The following is a 20,613-nucleotide window of genomic DNA, read 5'->3' on the forward strand; positions in this document are numbered from 1 at the left end:
CTTCCTTCCTTCCTTCCTTCCTTCCTTCCTTCCTTCCTTCCTTCCTTTCTTTCTTTCTTTCTTTCTTTCTTTCTTTCTTTCTTTTCTTTCTCCCTTCCTTCCTTCCTTTGTTTCTTTCTTTCTTCCTTGGAATTTTGCTGGGAATTGAACTCAGGACCATAGCCAGAGCTCTTAACCACTGAACTATCTCACTAACCCAACTAACAACTTTATAATTGGACTAAAGACTTGCACAAGAAGAGGGAAACTATGTCTCATACTAGAAACCTAGCTAACTTCTCTGTGCCAGTGAAATCATGGTTATTGGAGGAGAATTTACAACCACTAATTTACTAAGCCAGCCTAATACCTAATGAGAATCTATAAAAGTTTGCCCTTATACCTAGATTAAGTGTTCCCTTCACTTATCATCAAGGAAACTTCAATTTTAACAGATGGAGACCAGTACAAAAACCACAACCAGATCATCCTGAGTGTGCTTTCCCAGAAGCAGAAAGATACGCACGGTATATACTCATTCATATACACATAATATAGGATAAACCTACTAAAATCTGTACACCTAAAGAAACTAATCAAGAGGGAGAACTCAGGCTAAAATGCCCAGAAAAGGAGAAACCAGGGAACAAGTTAGGAGCCTACCACAGAGGGCCTCTGAAAGGCTCTGCCCTGCAGACTATCAAAGCAGATGCTGCTACTTACGGCCAACCTTTGAGGAGATTGCAGGGAATCTTATGAAAGAAGTGGGAATTAGTAAGACCTGGAGGGGACAGGAGCTCTACAAGGAAAGCAACAGATCCAAAAAATCTGGGCACATGGGTCTTCCCTGAGACTAATACTTCAACCAAGGGCCATTCATGGAGATAACCCAGAACCTCTGCACAGATGTAGCCCATGACAGTTTAGTGTCCTAGTGGGTTCCATAGTAATGGGAACAGGGACTGTCTCTGACATGAACTGATTGGTCTGCTCTTTGATCACCTCCCCCTGAGGGGGAAGCAGCCTTAGCAGGCCACAGAGGAAGACAATGTAGCCACTCCTGATGAGACCTAAAAGACTAGGATCAGAAGGAAGGAAAAAAAGACCTCCCCTATCAGTGGACCTGGGGAGGGGCATGCGTGGAAAAGCAAGAGGAAGGGAAGGATTGGGAGGGGAGGAGTGAGGGAACTACAGGGAGGGGGTATACAAAGTAAGGGAATATTGTGGAAGCAAGGGTGGGGTGCGGTATTTTAAGAAACAATCAGGTAGTTTGCTGTGAGATTGTGTCTCCTGGTAATACCAGAAGCTATACCCATAAAATCTTTCCCAGTATGACTGTCCAAATGTGAGTCGAACAAGGACAACACAAATATCATGACCGACTGGTCATAGAAAATTCCTTGACTCTACACAAATAATAAATGGCAATTTAGGAAACTGGAAACAAAAGAAGAGGTCTTCCCTAGGGAAGAATGCATGAATTGGTCGCCAAATGCCAATAGGTCAGCCATGAAAGCCTATATATAGAGAACATTACATGTAATAAAAAGGTTATACCTACATACATAAGTATATCAGGAATATGTAAGAATATATGTATATATATATATATATATATATATATATATATATATATATATATATGTGTGTGTGTGTGTGTGTGTGTATGTGATAACAATTATTAAAAAAAGAGAAGCCATAAATTTGAAGGAGAGGGGAAGAGGCATATTGGGGGTGGAGGGAGGAAAGGGAAGAAACAAACATTGTAATTAAATTACAATCTCCTGAAAAGAAAGAAAGAGCTGCCTTATGTTTCATAGATTTCATTTGTGTTTTTATTTTCATTCAATTCTGAAAAGTTTAAATTTCATTCTTGATGTAATTTTCATTCAGTAGTGAGACTTGTTTTTTTTTACTAATGTATGGTCAATTTTGGCTAAAGCGCATCAGCTACTGAAAAGAAAGATTTTTAGTGTGTTTTATTTTTTTTAGTGTTTGGGTATAATGTTTTATAGATGTCTTTTAGGACAACTTTATTTATAATGGTATTTTATTTTTTAATATTAATTTATATTTTTTATTAATTACAGTTCATTCACTTTGTATGCCAGCTGTAGCCCCCTCCCTCTTCCCCTCCAAAATCTACTCTTCCTCCCTCATCTCCTCCCATGCCCTTCTCCAAGTCCACTGATAGGGGAGACCCTTCTCCCCTTCCATCTGACCCTAGTCCTTTAGGTCTCATCAGGACTGGTTGCAATGTCTTCCTCTGTGGCCTGGTAAGGCTGCTCCCCCATCAGGGGGAGGTGAACAAAGAGGCATCCATTGAGTTTATGTCAGAGATAGTCCTTGTTCCTATTACTAGGAAACCCACTTGGATAGGCTACATATGTGCAGGGGTTCTAAGTTATCGCCATACATGGTCCTTGGTTAGAATATCAGTCTCAGAAAAGAGCCCTGTGCCCAGTTTTTTTGTTGTTCTCCTTGTGGAGCTCCTGTTCCCTCCAGGTCCATCTCTCTCCCCCTTCTTTCATAGGATTCCCTACACTCTGCCCACAGTTTGCCTATGAGTCTCAGCATCTGCTTTGACACCCTGCTGGATAGAGGCTTTCAGAGGCTGTCAGTGGTGGGCTCCTGTCTCTGTTTCCTGTTTTCTCCCTCCCTGATGAGTATCCCATTTGTCTTTCTGACAGGTGTGAGGTGAAATTTCAGGGTCGTTTTGATTTGCATTTCACTGATGACTTAGGATGCTGAGCATTTCTTTAGGTGTTTCTCTGCCATTCAATATCGCTCTATTGAGAATTTTCTGTGTGGCTCTATACTCCATTTTTTAATTGAATTACTTGATTTGTTGCTTTTTAACTTCTTGAGTTCTTTATATATTCTGGATATTAGCCTTCTGTCAGACATAGGGTTGGTGAAAATCCTTTCCCAGTCTGTAGCTGTTGTTTTGTTCTGATGACAGTGTGCTTTGCTTTATAGAAGCTTTTCATTTTCATGAGGTCCCATTTGTGTGTGTGTGTGTGTGTGTGTGTGTGTGTGTTTCTATTTCTTTGGCAAATTCTACTTTCATGTCTTGAGTTGTGCTCATGATCTCATTGATCTGTTTCTGTTTTTACAATCTTCATTAAAGCATTAATGTAATTGCTATTTTGAAGTCCTTGTCAAATATTTCACCTAAATTGCTAAATTTTTCATGATCTGTTGCAATATGGTTGCAGTCTTCTGGAAGAGGCATATTATCTTGTTTGTTCATATTTGTGTTTTTATGTTGAAATCTAAGCATATGGAGCTATAATATTTGAAGTAGTTCTGGTAGAGATGCCTGGGTGTTACATTCTGTGCTTTCTGTTTTACACTCAGGATCCTAGCCATGGGCAGTGCCTGTGGGGTATGTAATAGAGACTGCTTCTGTGTGTAGGTAGATATCACTAAGAAACAGAGATCCGCTGGAAGAAAGGTTGAAAGAGCTGCAGAAATAAACTAGGAGTACACTGGGTCTGCACCAAAATGTAAAGTTCCCAGGAAATGAAAGTGGGATAGAAGGAAGGATTCCTGTGTGCAGACTGCTACAGTACTCAGAGTAAATAAATCTGAAGCCGGCACAGTGGTGCATGCCTGTAATCCCAGCACTCTGGAAGAAACAGGTAAATCTCTGTGAGTTCCAGGCAAGCCTGGTCTACAAAGTGAGTCTGGGACAGCCCAGGCTCCATGGAGAAACCCTGTCTCAAAAAAAAAAAAAAAAAAAAAAAAAAAAAAAAGTAATCTGGAGAGTCTGGAATAGAAGACAGAAATTACAACAATAAAGTTTGCTTACTTGAGTCCTAGCCTGGTCTATCCATGGGGCCTATGGTGCGCAGTGACACTGTGGTTAGGTGGGCACAAAGTATAGAGATGAGCTTGAAAGAAAATCTGTAAAGGATGGCTTCAAGCCTACATTTTTGTTGGTAAAGGCCTTTGAAAGGAAACTTGCTTGAAGAGTCTCAGTTTCTGAGGTAAATCAACCATTAGATGAATAAATCTGTGCATAGTAATTTGGGAAAATGTGGCTACTCTAAAGCTATTAGTGAACATTCCTAGGTCTCTAGCACAGACCCTAATCATGTGAAAAAATATGTGACCATAGCCTACTTCTCGCTGTTGTGCTATAGCTATATAAATCTCCTCAGGGTATTCTGTCATGCCTACATGCCAAAAATTTTCTTTTGGACAAAATGATGATTTTATTGTGATGATTTCTGTTGTGTAAGGCAGTTACCTTGCATGGGTGAGGATCCACCCCATAAGTTTCCAGTGTATGAGCTTTCAGGAGTAAGTTGAATTCAGCAATCGCTGGGCTCTGACCTCTAAAATGACACCACACACACACACACACACACACACACACACAAAAAAAAAAACATTAGAAAATTCAAGTGAAACACAATCAATAGAAATAAGCCCCTTTAATCAATCAAATATTATTTTATAAGTTAAATATAAAGTACAGATCCTTACATCAATAGTACTGGGTCCAACTATCAGTATTTCTCACTATGAAGAGACTTTTACAAATGTCACATTCCATAGCTAATTATCAAAAATATACTGCTGTATATTCTCAGCACTCCAGTGAGTATACACTTAATCAATATTGTCAGATTACCAGTAAGGATGTCCTCACAAAGTAAGTGTAAATAGAAAACAAAATTTGCAATCACTTCTTTACTGTGTATTTTAAAAGATTATTCAGGATAAATAAAATTTCTTGTCAGAACAGAAAGTGGGCAATCTTCTCTCTCTTCCCAGAGTCTGGCACAGAACATTTTGGGTACAAAAATGTATAAAAAATTCTACAAAGAACCTGGATCATTAGAGAAAAACCTCAAATATTAGTTCTAGAACCTTCCCCTATATTGGTAAACAAACTTCAAAAAAAGGGGGTGAGTAAATACAGATTCATGAAGGGCTGACTGATTTGTTCACTGAGATTACGTGATATTTCAATTATCCAGCTTTGCATAACATGAATATCTTACATGTACCACAGAGAATACAAACCATTCTCAAACAAGAAAAGTATGCTATGGAAAATGAAAGCTATTTGATATCATAATTACAAAACCATATTTTGCCATTAAATCTAACTGCATGCAAGGTTCTCCACATAGATAGATTGCCACTCTCAATTCCTTCAAAATACTAAAGGATTCATCATTACTTTAATTAAAATTATGTTCAATATGCTTTTTCCCTGAAGCATTTCAGGTTCTTCCTTTGCTTTTACTATATTGAAGTTTTGCTTCAGTATGTCTGCAGAATATCCATATCATAGTGCATGTTGTGTAGGCTCTTTAGTTCAACCTCTCTTTCCTTGATCTTTGTGCGTGTCTTACTGTCTTTGTCTCTCTAGCACACACACTCCCACTTGTATTAGGAGAAAGTTGATGAAGCTGTGCTATTCATAATGTTGTTAAGTAACAACATATTCTGACAGCCTTCATTGTAAAACTTCAGACTTAGTAACTTGGAGAGAATTCATGGGGCACCTAGATCAAAACCAATGTGTACCTTTGCCTCCTAAAGTTTTAGGCTAGTGCCTGTTTGGGCTCATACTTTTATCTTAGTTTAAAGGCTCTCACTCTACCACAAACTGGTTAGATATCTTCTGCTGTATGAAGATGGCCACTTTTATGAAGATGAAAGTGTCAGCACATTTTTATTTTATTTTTACTTTAAATATTTATTTATTTATTTTATGTGTGTGGGTGTTGTGCTTGCATGTATGTCCGTGTATCACATGAACATGCCTAGTGCTCCAGAAGGCCAGAAGGGGTTATTAGATATTGTGAGACCAGAGTTACAGATGGTTGTGAGCTGCCATGTGAGTGGTGAAAATTGACCTGGGCCCTCTGGAAGAGCTGCAAATGCTCTTAACCATTACTGGGGCATCCCTCCAGTCCATAAAAGTATGTATTTAAAGACATACAGGATTTTTTTTTTGTAGAATTTCAGTTGTTGTCCTTAGTCCACCTTTCTTTTCTAATCCATATAATAAAGGTTACAGTTTACTTCATCCTTCAGCATTTCATGTGCTATATGCTTGCTCCTAGGATGGTAAATTGACAGATAGGCTCTTTGAGAGATGTGGCCAAGTGCAAACATTAGTAGGGATGCTGCCCACAAAAGGATGATTGTAGGTTTCACGGCAAACCAGTTAATTTATGTGAGAGAGTGGTGTTAGAAATAGAATAATACAAGGGTTAGGGTGATGGCTTAGTATATAAAGTACTTGTTCAAGAATGAAAACATGGGCTTGAATTCACAGGACCTCTGTAAAAGACAGACACAATAGTGTGCACTTATTGCAACATGGAAGTTGGAGAGAAGAGAATCCCTGGAAAATGTCACAGATAGCTGTGAAAAGAAGTCTCTGCCTCAAATAATGTGGAAGGCAAGTAGAGTCATCCAATGTCTCCGCACTACTCTGTGCCACTCTGAAAGCATGCACCTGTACTCACACAAAGAAATGCACACACACGCACACACACACAGAGAGAGACAGAGACAGAGAGACAGAGACAGACAGAGAGAGACAGAGACAGAGAGCCTAGTCCTTGAATGGCTGGCTTCTTGCTATGCTCATTTGCACTCCCACACAAGCATTCACATTGCCATCTGTAATCCTACAGTACATCCAGAGCTGAACATATGATGATGCCATGCTCTTGAATCTGTAACAGTGGGAGCTAAATGCATCTATTTCTAAATATAGTGCCCAGCCTCTAGTGTTTTGAAGTAAAGAAAATAGTCTAAAATGGAAGGTGACTAACTTTTCCTTTCCTACATAGTATTTTTGTGACTAAGTCTCTATCCTTTCAGTGTCTCATAGATATCTAATTTCTATTCACCAAACTTAATACCACAAGACAGCAGAGTTCCAGGGCTGCCATACTCCGGAGGATTTATAATTAAACTCATGGATCTCTGATAATCAGAGTACATTCTCCAAGATATAAAAAGGCAAGTCAGAGTATGAGAGAAAAGATCAGCAATATGGCCAACCAAAAAAGTACTAGTATGTAGAATACCTTGAAAACTCTGAACAATCAACAAACAGCATTTAAAAAAATACAGATAATGGACAAGAAGAAAATGGACAAAAGTCTTTACAGACACTTAACAAGTAGGCAGTATAAACAGTCAACAACCGTTTGAAAGTTTGCTTAACCTCTTTACAGTAAACAAAACAACTTAAAATTATAATAACCCATTAACATGTCTGGGTATGCTAAACCTAAATAAAAGGACTGAGAAAAACTAGGTGCACAAAAGAAACAAATTTCCTATGCTTATGAGAAAAGCAAGTTGGTATAATAAATAAGGAAACATATTTTGGGACGTTTTGCTAAAATGTACTATGTTTATGGTAAATTATAGCAATTCTACTCATAGTTACACATGTAACACAATCATACATATTATTCCAAGAAATATTTAAAAGTTTTACTTAGTGGTATTTGTAATAAAAAAGTAGAGAAAACAATGCAAATGTTTGTCTATTAATAGTAGAGGAGATATAGGACGGAATACTGTATAGCCATAAAAATAAGTCAAAAGCAGTAATACATAGAGAATGGGATCCAAGAGCCAAAAAACCTGAGTACACTGATAAGTACTGAATACTTGTTTCTATAGGTTTTAAAAGGGAGAAAACTGAAGATAAAAGTAAAGTATTAAAGTTCATGTGTATCATGGTATCATGACTTAAATTTAAATATAATGTATTTTGAGTTGGCATTCAACTAGTTGGCTACTTTTATGTCAACTTGACACAAGCTAGTGTCATCAGATGGGATGATGCCTCAAGTAAGAAAATGCTTTTATAGGATTGGTCTGCAATTTGTTTTTAATGTGGGAAGGCTCATCCCATTGTGGGTGGGGCCATTGATGGGTTGATAGTCTTGTGTTCTATAATAACATAGGCTGAGAAAGTCACAGGAGCAAGTCAGTAATCAGCACTCCTCCATGGCCTCTACATCAGCTCCTGTTTGTTGTTGTTTTTTGTTTTTTCTTTTTTTTTTTTTTTTCTGCTCTGTTTGAGTTCCTATCCTGGCTTCTATTTATGATGAACAGTGATGATGAAGCATAAACCAAATAATCCCTTTCCTCCCCAGTTTGCTCTTGATCATGGTGTTTTATCATTGCAACTGTAACCCTTACTAGGACAATAGTGAAATACATGGATGTAATTTTACTCTTTTGTATAATGATAAATGCTTTTGCCAACATTGGTTGATAAGACAATCCTTTTTTCCCCTACCATTTGCTTTTGGCTCTTTGCTCCATATCATTGGCTGTAAGTGCATCAAATCATTTTTGGACTTTCTATTCTGGTTCATTGTTTTTATGTCTGTTTTCTGCCAAAATTATGATGCTTGATTGTATATTCTTCAGTCAGGTAGTGGAATGTCCTCAGCTTTGTTAATGTTGATCAATTGTTCTGATTATTTAGGTTATTTTGTGGTTTCACATGAGGATTAGGCTTAATTTTTCCCATTTTCTTCCCCTTGGATTTAGCATTTGCTCCATTGTTACCTCAGAAAACCTACTAAAGGGAAGTGTCAGTTAGAATGTTTAGAAACAGCAAAGAAAAAGATCACTGATAAAATATAAATCCTTATGTCAGTTTTACTAGCTTGGGTTTGTGTGCAGACTTCTGCTAACTAAGCATTCAAATGAATTTAGTTGATAAATTCATACAGAAAAAATGCTCAGTGCAAATGTTGGAGAAGGCAAGAGGATAGAGTCATAGCAGCAAAGGGAAGACTATTCAATTAACTTAGCTCCTGAAACCCCCAAATTATTGAGGAAAAGGTCATTTAATAATTTGCTTTCACAGTAAGTAATTAAATTCTGTTCTTTCAGTCTCACATTGGACATTTGTTTCTGGAAGAATTTTAAGTGTGGCCACAGAGATCTGCAAAATAAAGTTTCTCTAGTGAAAAGAAAGACCGAAGATTAGTTGCATTTTTTCCCTTGAGAGACAGAGATAATTCTCTTAAGATTCTACTAATTTTACTGAGGTTGAATAATCATGTGTATTAGCTATACTTTCATTCTTATATTACATGTCCTGACAACTTTAGGTAATAAGGAACAGTCTCTCTCATATTGGTCTTATTTTAGTATTATATTGTCTTTGCAGACAATATAAAGACATGTAGCACCCAAGAAAAAATGTTTATGAGTCACCTCTAATTTATAATGTGATGTAGACAATTACAATTACTAGCCGTAACTGAATTGACTATAAACTACAACAAGCAGAAAAAGCAGTGGGTTTGGTTCTGCCAATTCATCTTTTGCCTCCACTGGTATTACATATTAACTTCCATGTGTCATAGATAAAAAAACAGAGCACAGAGAAATTACCTGATTCATGTAAGGGTATATAAATATGAAACTCTAACATGAGACTGAAGACCTGTGTTTCTATGTATAGTGTCAACTTGACACTAGTAGTTCCAGAAGAAGGAGTTCTCCGTTTGGACAGAGAAGCTCCAGAATTAAACTTACCAAGAAGAAGACTAACAGTACATTTTCATGTTCAGCAGTGTAATTATCTATTTGAGTTAGACTTTGCTGCAACTTGGTTTGGAATTTGCCATGCTATATTGCTGCAATTTTAAAATTTCCTCACATTTGGTTTCAACTGTTTGGGCATTCTCTTAAGACCTGCTGGGTTTTACTGTTCATAAGACTCCAGAGAGAGTTTACAGTTTGACTGTAGAATCTGAGGTCAGTAGGGAAACTCCTGTGCTCTTCAGGCCTATTACTGACAATTTGGGCATTGTAAAATCATTTTCTTCCCTATTGTCCCAGTCTCACCATGGGCAGAATGTGTCTTACCCTAGCTGGTATATGTGGTATTTGAGAGAGAAATAATTGAATTGTCCTGAAGGTTAAATGTTTGGCTACTTGTTGTTACTTCTATTTGTGGCATGCTCCTCTCCTTTCTAACATTCTCCATTCTTTGAGGAGTATGACAATAACAAGAGCAGCAGCAGCAACATCAACAACAACAATGACATGCTAGATTTTATCTGTCCTCAGATCTCAGATAAGCTAAAAACTATAATTTTGATGCTTCATTTGTTTATTTAGAGTTAGAGGGAATCAGTGTGGCATATCTTTCTGTATCTGAACTGGAAAGGAAAGTCCCCAGCTTGTCACTTCTAATCTTTCACTTAGAGAGATGGTATATAGTGAAAGCTCCTATCTGCATGCCTAATATTAGAAAAAGCATGGCAAATATGGACAGAAGCTCTGGTATAAGAAGAGAGTGAAGATAAACTGAGGCCATGCAGCACCAAGGCCTTGGGAAAGCAGTAGTGCAAAAAAAGTTTACAACACTACACATAGAAACACAGGTCTTCAGTCTCATGTTAGAGTTTCATATTTATATACCCTTACATGAATCAGGTAATTTCTCTGTGCTCTGGTTTTTTTTTTTTTTTTAATCTATGACACATGGCAGTTAATATGTAATACCAATGGAGGCAAAAGATGAATTGGCAAAGCAGGCATTGTGACGATTCAGATTTTTTTCAAAGAGATGTTGCTATTAAATGTTACAGAGGTGCCATGCCTCAGTGTAACCAAACCACCAAGCTACAAAGATGCTTGAACCCTAGAGGAAGAAACATTAGTTTAAAATGACAAAATTATTATTTGGCCCAGAGTATATATATCTGGGTTATAGTGCAGCCCAAGGACTATAATGATAATGACTATTACTGTGGACTCTAAGTGCCTCTCAAGCATAGAAACAGGTTATCACTGAACTTTGCTTATGGCAAATGACCTCTCAACAGCTCAGAGCACTGAATGGTTTGTATAGCTTTTTCAGTAATAAAAAGTAGCAAGTGAATTAATTTCTGTTTCATGGATATGACCACTTAGATAAATTCTTGTATTATGTATGTATGTATGAATGTACTTTATAGCCATGAGCATTCAACAACATGTAGAGAGGTCAGAAGACACTTGCAGTAATTGGTTCTTTCCTTCCACTGTTACTTACAAGAAATGAAGTCAGGTTGTTAGGACTAACAGCAAATTCCTTTACAAATTGAGATGTCTCACTATCCTTAGGGGGAAAAAAAATCTTTCAAGGCATTAGGTGATGAAGAAGTGAAAAAAAAAAAAACAATGGGGAATCCTACCTTGACTGTGAATCAGTTGAAAACCTTACCCAGACCATCAATAATAGCTTAATTTGTCAACCCGATTGGACTGAGAAGATACTAGGATATTGATAAGATTTACTTCTTAGTATGTCTGTAAAGGCAGGCTGGGAAGGGTTAACTATTGTGAGATGCACAATCCTATGTAGCAGGGTCAGAAAGAGAAAACAAGATGGAAAGGAAGAAATCAATGAATCTCTCTCTATCTCTGTCTGTCTGGCTCTGTCTTCCCCTACTTCTTTTTTTTCTTTCACCCCTCTTTTGGATGTTCTAGTCTACTCCACTATAAGCTCTCTACTATAATGGACTATAGTGGTTTGAATAAAAGGGCTTCCATAATCTTACAGATTTGAATGTTTGGTCAGGGATTGGCAGTATTTGACAGGGATTAGGAGGTGTGACCTTGCTGGACTATGTGTGGCCTTATTGGAAGAAGCCTGTTACTAGGATGGGCTTTGGGGTTTCAGATGCTCACACCAGGCCCAGTGTGTCTCTCTCTGCCTGCTTATCAGATGAAGAACTCTCAGACATGCTCTAGCACCATGTTTGTCTGCATGCCACCATACTTTCCACCATGATTATAATGGACTAAACCTCTGAATTTATAATCCAGGCTGAATCAAATGTTTTCTTTTATAAGAGTTGCTGTGGTCATGGTGTCTCTTTACAGCAATATAATTCTGAATAAGACATGGACTGAAAGTCTCTGAAATGGTAAGTCAACCCACTCTCTCTTTTTCACAAATAAGCTATTTTAAATTGATCTGGGACTTGACCTATGTACATCAAACTTAATGATATTTATAAACTAAAAGGAGATTTTTTTTTGTATATAAAAAACAAATGTGTCTTTTGCTGACTTAAATGATCTACAGTCAGGTGAGTAAAGTAGAAATTGATTCTAGTCAAACATTTACATATTTACAACACGAGTCAGCAAAATCAGTCTAGTGGGCAAGCATGACTCTACATTTTAATCAAAAAAGTCTCATTCAGTCATGATTATGGCTAATTCATTTATAATTTCTTTTATATATACTCTAATCCCTAAAAAAGCAGAGCTGAATAGTTACAATATGGCTGTATGCTAAGAAAGTGTAGAGTGTGTGTACACAAATATCACTGATCTCAAGGGCTCCTTCAGAGCTGTTGTGGTCTATTAACAACTTCAGTAAATGAAGTGCCATATCAAATTGTTTAGCAATTTCCTCCAGATATAAACCCTCCCCCAAGGAAGGAGGTGGTGGGAACATGAGGTTCGGTAAGTAAACAAACATGTCAGAGGATGTGAAAACTTTGCAGAAAATTCTGTAAAACAATGCAGAAATATAAAATGTATATTACTAAGTGGATGAAAGGCTACAGATTATAATTATAACAATGATTTTTGGAAAAGTCAAAACCACAGACAAAGTAAAATGATTGATAGCTTCTAGAAGTTGTTACGGATAGGAATAATTTTAAAAACAGACATTATTTTATATGATCCCATAATGATGGATTTATATATAATAATATACTTGTGTAAATACATAGAATATATACTCAGCATGATCCCTTATGTTAATTATAGTGTGATTGACTATAGTGTGTCATTCATTTAGGTTCCTTAATTGTAATTAGTCTTACTCTCCAGACAGGGATACCCCTAATATAAAGGAATAACCATGCATGGGAGCAGAAGGTGAGCATATGGGCAAGTTCTCTATAGTCTTCTTAATTTTGATATGTTCCTAAATGTCCCTAAAAACTACCCTCTACTAAGAAAAGGGGAAGAAAAAAGATAACGTGAGAAAGAAAAGAAGAAAGAAAGAAAAACAGAATAATGAAATCTAAGTCTTATGGTATAGGCCTGGAATCCCAATTACTCTGGAAGCTGAGCAAGATGATCACAAGTTCAATGCCCACATGGATTATATAGAGAGTTCTAGATTATAATGGACAATTTAGTCAGATTAAAATTAAAAGTTAAAAAAGGGCTGCAGATACAGTTTCATAGTAGAACCCTTGCTTATCATGCTTGATGATTTAGGTTCAATCCCCAGTATCACACAGAAAGAAGAAGAACCCCAACATTTATTTTCAAAACATAAGAGTAGTAAATATTTTGTATCTATTTCCAAAACATTTCTTTGGAAGGCAGAGGCAGGAGGATTTTGTGGATATAAACATGTTTTTGTTTTGGTCTCAGGTGTGGGATATGAGACTGATTCAGATGTTCCACAGCAGCAGACTATTTGCCTAATGCGGGCTCTGAGATGAGCTCTCTGCAGCTGCAGATAGTTTAAATCTGAGGACTGTGGAGAGATAATAAATGCTAGCGCCCAGAGAATGTGGAAATGAGAGAAAGAATGATGCTGCTCCTGCTTCCCTCTTGCTGCTCCTAGCTGATGTTGTGAAACAAGAAGATGGAGATCTCCTGAAATGAGAAGTGGACTGGCTTCAAGGAACCCAAAGACCCTGATAAGCAGGAAGCCGCTAAGAAAGAACTTCACCCCTCTCCCATTAACACTTTCACTCTCCTACCTGGTGTTGGGCTGTTGGAAGGAATAGGGATGGAGTAGGGAGAAAAAGAAAAAAATGTAAATAAAAGGGTTTTCTTTTAAAGTATACCAACAGGGGGATTTTTCTGGGTTCAAGCCCAGCCTGGTCTACAGAGTGAGTTCTAGGACAGCCGAGACTACATGGAGAAATCCTATCTCAAAAGAACATAGAAGAAAAAGAAGAGGAGGAGGAGGAAAAAGAGGAGGAGAAGAAGAAGCAGAAGATGATTTTCTAAGATAAGAAGATGATTCTCAAATTTTTATATAGTGTTTTGGGAATTAGTATAAAGCTATGTTGTCTAAGTATTTTGAAAATAGAGGTTATCTTTTTAAAGTTGAAATATGCTGCCACTTTGGGTAGCCAAACATCTACTATGATAATCAAAAACAAAACAAAACAAAACAAAACAATAATAAAACTCCCAAAACAAAAACAAAACAAAGTGTGACCTTTGGACTACTTTCTTGATTACTAGAGGCCCAGACCACAGGAGGAGAGAGAAACCAGTATGCAGTTCTTCATAATCAACATAGCACTGTCTTCTATGCTACTGCTATATAATTCTATATAATTCTTCTGTGATTTGTACACGATCTCAGTTCCAACTAACTGTAGTTAGTTAATATAACCTAAGTTACCTGAATTCCAAGTTGGCAATGTTCCTAAGCTTCATTTGTTCCATTTATTTATGCTTGAATTCAAATCCCAGAAATGTATACATTATTTAACCTCTTTAGACCAAGCTCCTACACACATAATGGAAAAACAACCATAGTATCTCCTTCCTACATTCTTGTGAAGATTAATTGGGTCAGTGTGTGCAATGTGTACAATAGCAATGGTGTCTGGTACTCAGTGATATCCTATTCAATTTGATTCTTCAATTTGACAATTATTTCTCTAGAGTTATTATTGTGAAGTGTTAGGTGTTAGTATTTAGGCAGCCTGCTTCTGGGTTGCCTAGTAACCTATGATGTCATCATGTGTCACCCACCAGGTAGATGCACCCGGCAGGAGCAGTTCAATTGCACAGAACTATAAAAGGACCAAACAGCCATTTTGTCTCTCTCTTGCTCTTGTGCTCTCTTCTCTCTCTTACGGTCCCTTTATCTATCCAGGTGGCCCCTCACCCCCATCATGTCTCGTTCTCTCTTTCTCTTTCTGTCTCTCTCCATCTCTATCCAATAAACTTCTTTCATATAATATCTGTTGTGTGCATCATCATTTCATTAGGGACAAGCAAAAGAGTAACATATATTGCTTCATTATCTTGAAATCAGAAAATGGAACCTTTTCAATGACGTTAATTCTACTTAAAGTCAACACTTCTAGCAAGAGACACACACACACAAAAAAAGCAAGGTTAAAATAAAGATGATGGCTTATAAACCTAAGATTCATTTTCAGAAACTCAGAAGGGTTAGTAATGTATTTGTATAATAAAATACATAGCTTCTCTACATTTTGATCATTCACAGGCACCTATTTTGGAAAAAAAAATCTTACACTATTGAAATGCTAAGTCATCCTTTGTGGAGCCCAGAAATGTTTTCCTGCAACATGAAGCTATCTATTTAGATTTCAAATACTTTGGCTTCACATGATTCTCACTTTTTACATAGTAAGAATGCTTTTCTTTATATTTCCACTCAAATTACCTGAGTTCATTGTTATGAATTTCCTTGATTTTTCTTTCCAACTTCTGTGATTGCTTGGGAAAAATCTCAAACTCACTGATATAATTCTCAGGATGTTCATCAGGATAGTAATCACCAAACTCAGCTGTAATCATCAAAAATTGGAAGAAAAAAAAAGAGGAATTTAAAACAACACAATCAGGACACATACTCTGTCTCCCACCATTCAAAATAAGATCATAGACTGAACTTACACAATATAACACATTTGTACTTATCAGGAAACCATCAACCTCATTTTCCAGGGACATATTCATGTTTACATGTGACTATATAAGTATACAAGTTACCCTTTCTGTACATCATATTCTGTATCCTAAAACGACTTAAACCATTTTGTTTTTCATTAGGATACTATTGACATTTAGGATGCTGAACAATTTTATTGTTTCAGATTTCCCACAGATTCATAGGACTTTTCAGTCACTAAATGTTAGTAAAAACAGCTGTTATCGTCAGTATTAGCACCCTTCAGTTAGTCAAAGGACATAAAATTTAAGTCTTGTACAAAAGATATACTCGAGAGATCTGTTGTGCTCCATTTTGAGTATTGTTATAGAAAAATGTTTACTATTTTTCAAACTCAGTAGAATAGGTTTCGAGTGTTCATGTAAAATTATATATGAAGTAGGTCACAACACATACATTTTGAATTTGGAAACCATAAAATCCATACATTCAAAACCCCATGTTGAATAGTATACAAGGTTGTAAGGTAGAACTTTTACAGTTCTTTGAGGAACCTCCTCTCTGATTTCCATAATGGCTGCAGTGGTCAGCACTCCCACGAGCAGTGAGTAAGTGTTCTGCTCCCCACTTTTTTTTTTGTTTGTTTTATTTTTAATCTTAGTTCTAACCATGGTAAGATGTAACATCTCAAAGAAGTTTCAATTTGCATTTCCCTGATGGGTAAGGATAAGAGCTCCCTCTGGTGATTCTAATGTTCTAAGGATTAAAGAATATAAACAAGATCTGGTTTATGACACAGCATCACCAGGCATTTATATTTATGCAAACTTTTTTAGTTCCATGCCACATTTTAAAGTTGGTTTCTTATTTTTCCTTACTTTTAGTTTTTTGTTTTTTTGGTTTTTTTTTTTTTTTTTTTTTTTAGTTCTCTGTATAGTGTGGATATTAACACTCAGTTAAACAAATAGTTGTAAACATTTTTACATGTTTTGTAGGATGCCTCCTCATTCAAATAATGAAGTGGTTCCCTATAAGGGGAAGAGTGACTGTCTCTGACATGAACTCAGTGGCTGGCTCTTTGATCACTGTCCCCTGATGGAGGAGCAGCCTTGCCAGGCCACAGAGTAGGACAATGCAGCCAATCCTGATGAGACCTGATGAGCTAGGGTTAGATGAAAGGGGAGAAGGACCTCCCCTATCAGTGGACTTGGAGAGGGGAATGGGAGGAGAAGAGACAGGGAAGGAAGGTAAGATTGGGAGGGAATAAAGGAGGGGCCTACAGCTGGGATACAAAGTGAATAAACTTAATTAATATAAAAAATAAAAATTTAATAAAAAAGAAGAGATTTAGCTTAAAAGGCTTTCCTGTGCCTGTATATTCAAACATATTCCATACTTTCTCCTCTGTCAGATTTTTTTTTTCAGCGAATAAAGTTACATATATTACTTACAAATTGACAGGAAGAAAGAACAATAGCCTAGATTCTTGATAGATATGCTGGTCCTTTGAGACTCAGGATAGATACATCTGTCAGGTAAGTTTTGTCTATGCTGGCTTCTTACTATAACTCTGTGGTGTAATTTGAAGTCAGAATGGTGAGTCCTTCAGCACTTCTTTTATTATTCAGGAGTGTTTTAGCTATCCTGGGATTATTGTATCTTCATATGAAGCTAAAAATTGTCCTTTTCAGTTCTGTAAGGAATTATATTGGAATTTTGATAGGAACTACAATGAATCTGTAGATTGCTTTTGGTAGGATCACAATTTTCACTATATTAATGATAGTGATCCATGAACATGTGAGATCATTTCTATCTTCTAATATTTTCTTCAGTTTCTCTCTTCAGTGTCTTAAAATTTTTATTATATAGGTTTTTCAATTGCTTGATTAGAGTTAACCCATAATATTTTATGTTTTTGATAGTATTGTGATAGGGGGTGTTTTCCTGATTATTTTCTCAGTCTATCTGTCATTTGTATATAGAAGTTATAGTAAAGTTACTGGTTTTGGTGACTTAATTCTCCATCCTGCTAGTTTTCTGAACATGTTTTTTAGCTGGTGGAATTTTAGGGTTATTTGTATATACTATGATATCATCTGCAAATAAAGATACTCTAACCAAGGACCATGTATGGATATAACCTAGAACCTCTGCTTGGATGTAGGCCATGGTAGCTCAGGAAGTAAGGGGAACAGGGACTATTTCTGACATGAACTCAATGGCAGGCTCTTTGACCTCCCCACACCCCAAGGGAGGAACAGCAATACATTGCATGAAAAATTTCAAATAAAAATAAGTTATACAAATACTGCTAAAGCTCTAAAAAAAACCTTGGACAAATAGGAAAGAAATTGATTAATTTGATTATGTTAAAGTTGAAATAGTTCTGTTTATTAAACTGCATTTTAGTTAAAATAAGACATGTCAACTTTAAGGAATATACTTGCAATATCTCAGGTTTATAGTCCTCATATATAGAATCCCTACAAATTGATAAGAAAATGATTAGGATGATCAATAGAGAAATGCTCAGTATATATAAACACATGACATATTAAACCAAAATGGATAGGAAGAGATGCTCTAACTTATAATAAACAAGATACATGCGAGCAAAATAAAAATGTCACTCTCTGACTATACTCTTCTTAAAAAAATGTAAGGTGGCAGTGACATGAGAAAACAGAAATGTGTGTACAGATGCACACAATTATAGAGAACAATGTGGGAGTATTAAGCTAAATATTATGATGAAGAAATCCCTCTTCTAGGCATACATATTAGACATAGCTGCAAGAAAGTATATAAAGAATGGTACCTGTTGTAAGCTTTGGCTTTCACAACATCAATCATGATTATTAAAATTGAGAAGCAACTTTGGTGCTCACTGTTAGTGTCATAGTTATGAGTAAAACATAAAAATGTACCCTACAGAACTTTCTTTTTGATTAGAAGCAATAGCCTCAAACAGTGTTTTGAGTACAAAATCAAGAAATTAAATGAGTTCTATTGTCCTATTTAATTTATGAGGTGTACCACGGTGTAGCCCAAAGTAATAGTCAGCATGTTATGAGACTGTAGGTAGAAAAAAAAGTCTGCTGAATCCCGTTATCTTCAGGAACCAAATGGAGAATAGTTGGAACAAAAGGAAGATCGATTAAACAATACATGAACTGAAATATGGGCTATGGAATGAAGAATAACTCAAACTGGTTTCCAGAAGTATACTTGACAGGCCCCTCCACCTAACAGTGGACTTGGTGTAACACATTAGCTCTGTTTACCATAAATGAATGGACAATGTTTCATCAATAGGAAATTGGATCCCTTAAGTACACATTTTCTTTAGTTTTATGTCATTTTTTTGACATAGGTTAGAGACATTTGGTAAGTGGGACTCTCATTTGAGAATATCATTTTGTAAGATTTGCTGGTAGTCAAGTCCACAGTATATTTTCTTGGTTAATGATTGATGTGGAAGGGTTCAGCTCACAGGGGAAGGGTGGTGGAGCCAGTCCTAGGCAAGTGGTGTCAAAAAGTAGGCTGAATAAGCTAGGAGGAGCAAATGAGTACATGGAACTCCACGTGGCTTCTGTTTCAGTTCTTGTCTTGAGTTCCTTCTATCTTTCTTGAGGATGGGCTGTGAGGTGGAAGTGTAAGCCAAATGCACATTTTTCTTCCCCATGTAGCTCATGGTCAGGGTGTTTTATCATGCCTATGTTGTGGAGTTTCAGAGGCCCTTTAACAATTAGGGCCATTTAAATGGAAATTTGAATTAAGAATTGGAATAATCAGTTGTAATTGGGAAAACACCATTATCTTTCAGGTGAAATCTTTGGGGAAGTTTTCTCTCAGGGTCAGCACACAGCATCTGTAGTTGTAGGGATCAACGTTGTACCTCCTGCTGGCAGCATCCAGAAGGCACTGGGTTTTGAAGACATGAAAGAATCATGAAGTAAATCTGAGCCTTGGCAAGGTGAGAGGACAGGAAAGTCTAAAGGCAAAGGCACAGTTCAGTTGCAACAGAAGTTCCAGGAAGAGGTCACGGAAGAAATTTGAGGTTTGGCACCATTTGGCAGGGTGAGGTTCCCTGAAGGGAGCTGAAGAGAATCTACTGGTAAAGGCATAATCCATTCCTAGCAGAGACCCTAGAATTTTGGAGATATCAGTACCGTGGGATGACCACCAAGAACAGCAGCAGCTGTAAAGTGGAGTGAACTTATGTATAGGAAACAGTCTGTGTTTACTGTAGGTTGCAGAGCTAGAGAAGTGGAATTGCCAAAGCCATTTAGAGCCTAAAAGATAGTGAGTGGGTCCCTGTCAACCAGCACTGAACATTTTATACTGTTGAATTTTGATTTGGTCTTGCTGTACCCTGAATGTTTTTTCTTGCATTAAGAAAGTATTTAAGTATTTTTTAAATTGTATTTTATAGAAGCCTGCAGTCAAAAGAATTAGAACTTAAATAATAAGACTTTGGAGTTTTATAGAGGCTGGAGAATTTAGAGAGATTTTGTATGTTTTAGAGAGACTTTGGGAGAACTGCCAAGTCAGTTCCGGCAGAGAACGCGGCGAGCTGCGGACTGCGGCCTCCTCTCCCCGGGCCCCCCAAGGCCTCCGGCCTATGCCGGGTGAGCCGGGGGGCCCGGGAGTAGCCTCTGTCTCCGTCCTGGGGACACCGGGAGTCCAAGGCCTCGGAGCAGCCACTGAGCCCGCCGAGCCGCCATCCTGCGACGACCGTTTCCCCGCCACAGGAAGCGCCACGATGGCGGCGGCCTCCTGACTCCATCGGGAAGACCTAGGTAGAAGCCCCAGCCGGGCCTTCGCGGACGTCTCGGGGTGGCATGGCGGGAAGAACGGCGGCCACCCGAAGAGCAGGGCCGGGCCTTCGGGCCCTCGGCAGCCTGGCTTGGCGGTTTGCGCAGGAGCATCAGGTACGCCCGGCCATCGCTGGGAGGGCACCGCCCCGCGGTCGA

The 20,613-nt window shown here is 37.5% G+C and overlaps 1 protein-coding gene across 3 annotated transcripts in view; it reads right to left on the minus strand.

The window, feature by feature from the left end:
* Positions 1-20,613, minus strand: part of Frmd3 (FERM domain containing 3) — a 197,013-nt gene that overhangs the window by 55,195 nt on the left and 121,205 nt on the right. For all 3 annotated transcript variants that reach the window (XM_055630140.1, XM_055630131.1, XM_055630149.1), the window contains 2 exons: positions 15,407-15,530; positions 4,235-4,322 (listed from right to left, as the gene is read on the minus strand). In XM_055630140.1, coding sequence (XP_055486115.1) covers positions 4,235-4,322; positions 15,407-15,530 — 212 coding nt within the window. The remainder of the gene's footprint in view (positions 1-4,234; positions 4,323-15,406; positions 15,531-20,613) is intronic.

Source organism: Psammomys obesus, unplaced genomic scaffold, assembly GCF_907164565.1.
Source record: "Psammomys obesus unplaced genomic scaffold, mPsaObe1.curated_primary_1811, whole genome shotgun sequence".
Classification (NCBI taxonomy): domain Eukaryota; kingdom Metazoa; phylum Chordata; class Mammalia; order Rodentia; family Muridae; genus Psammomys; species Psammomys obesus.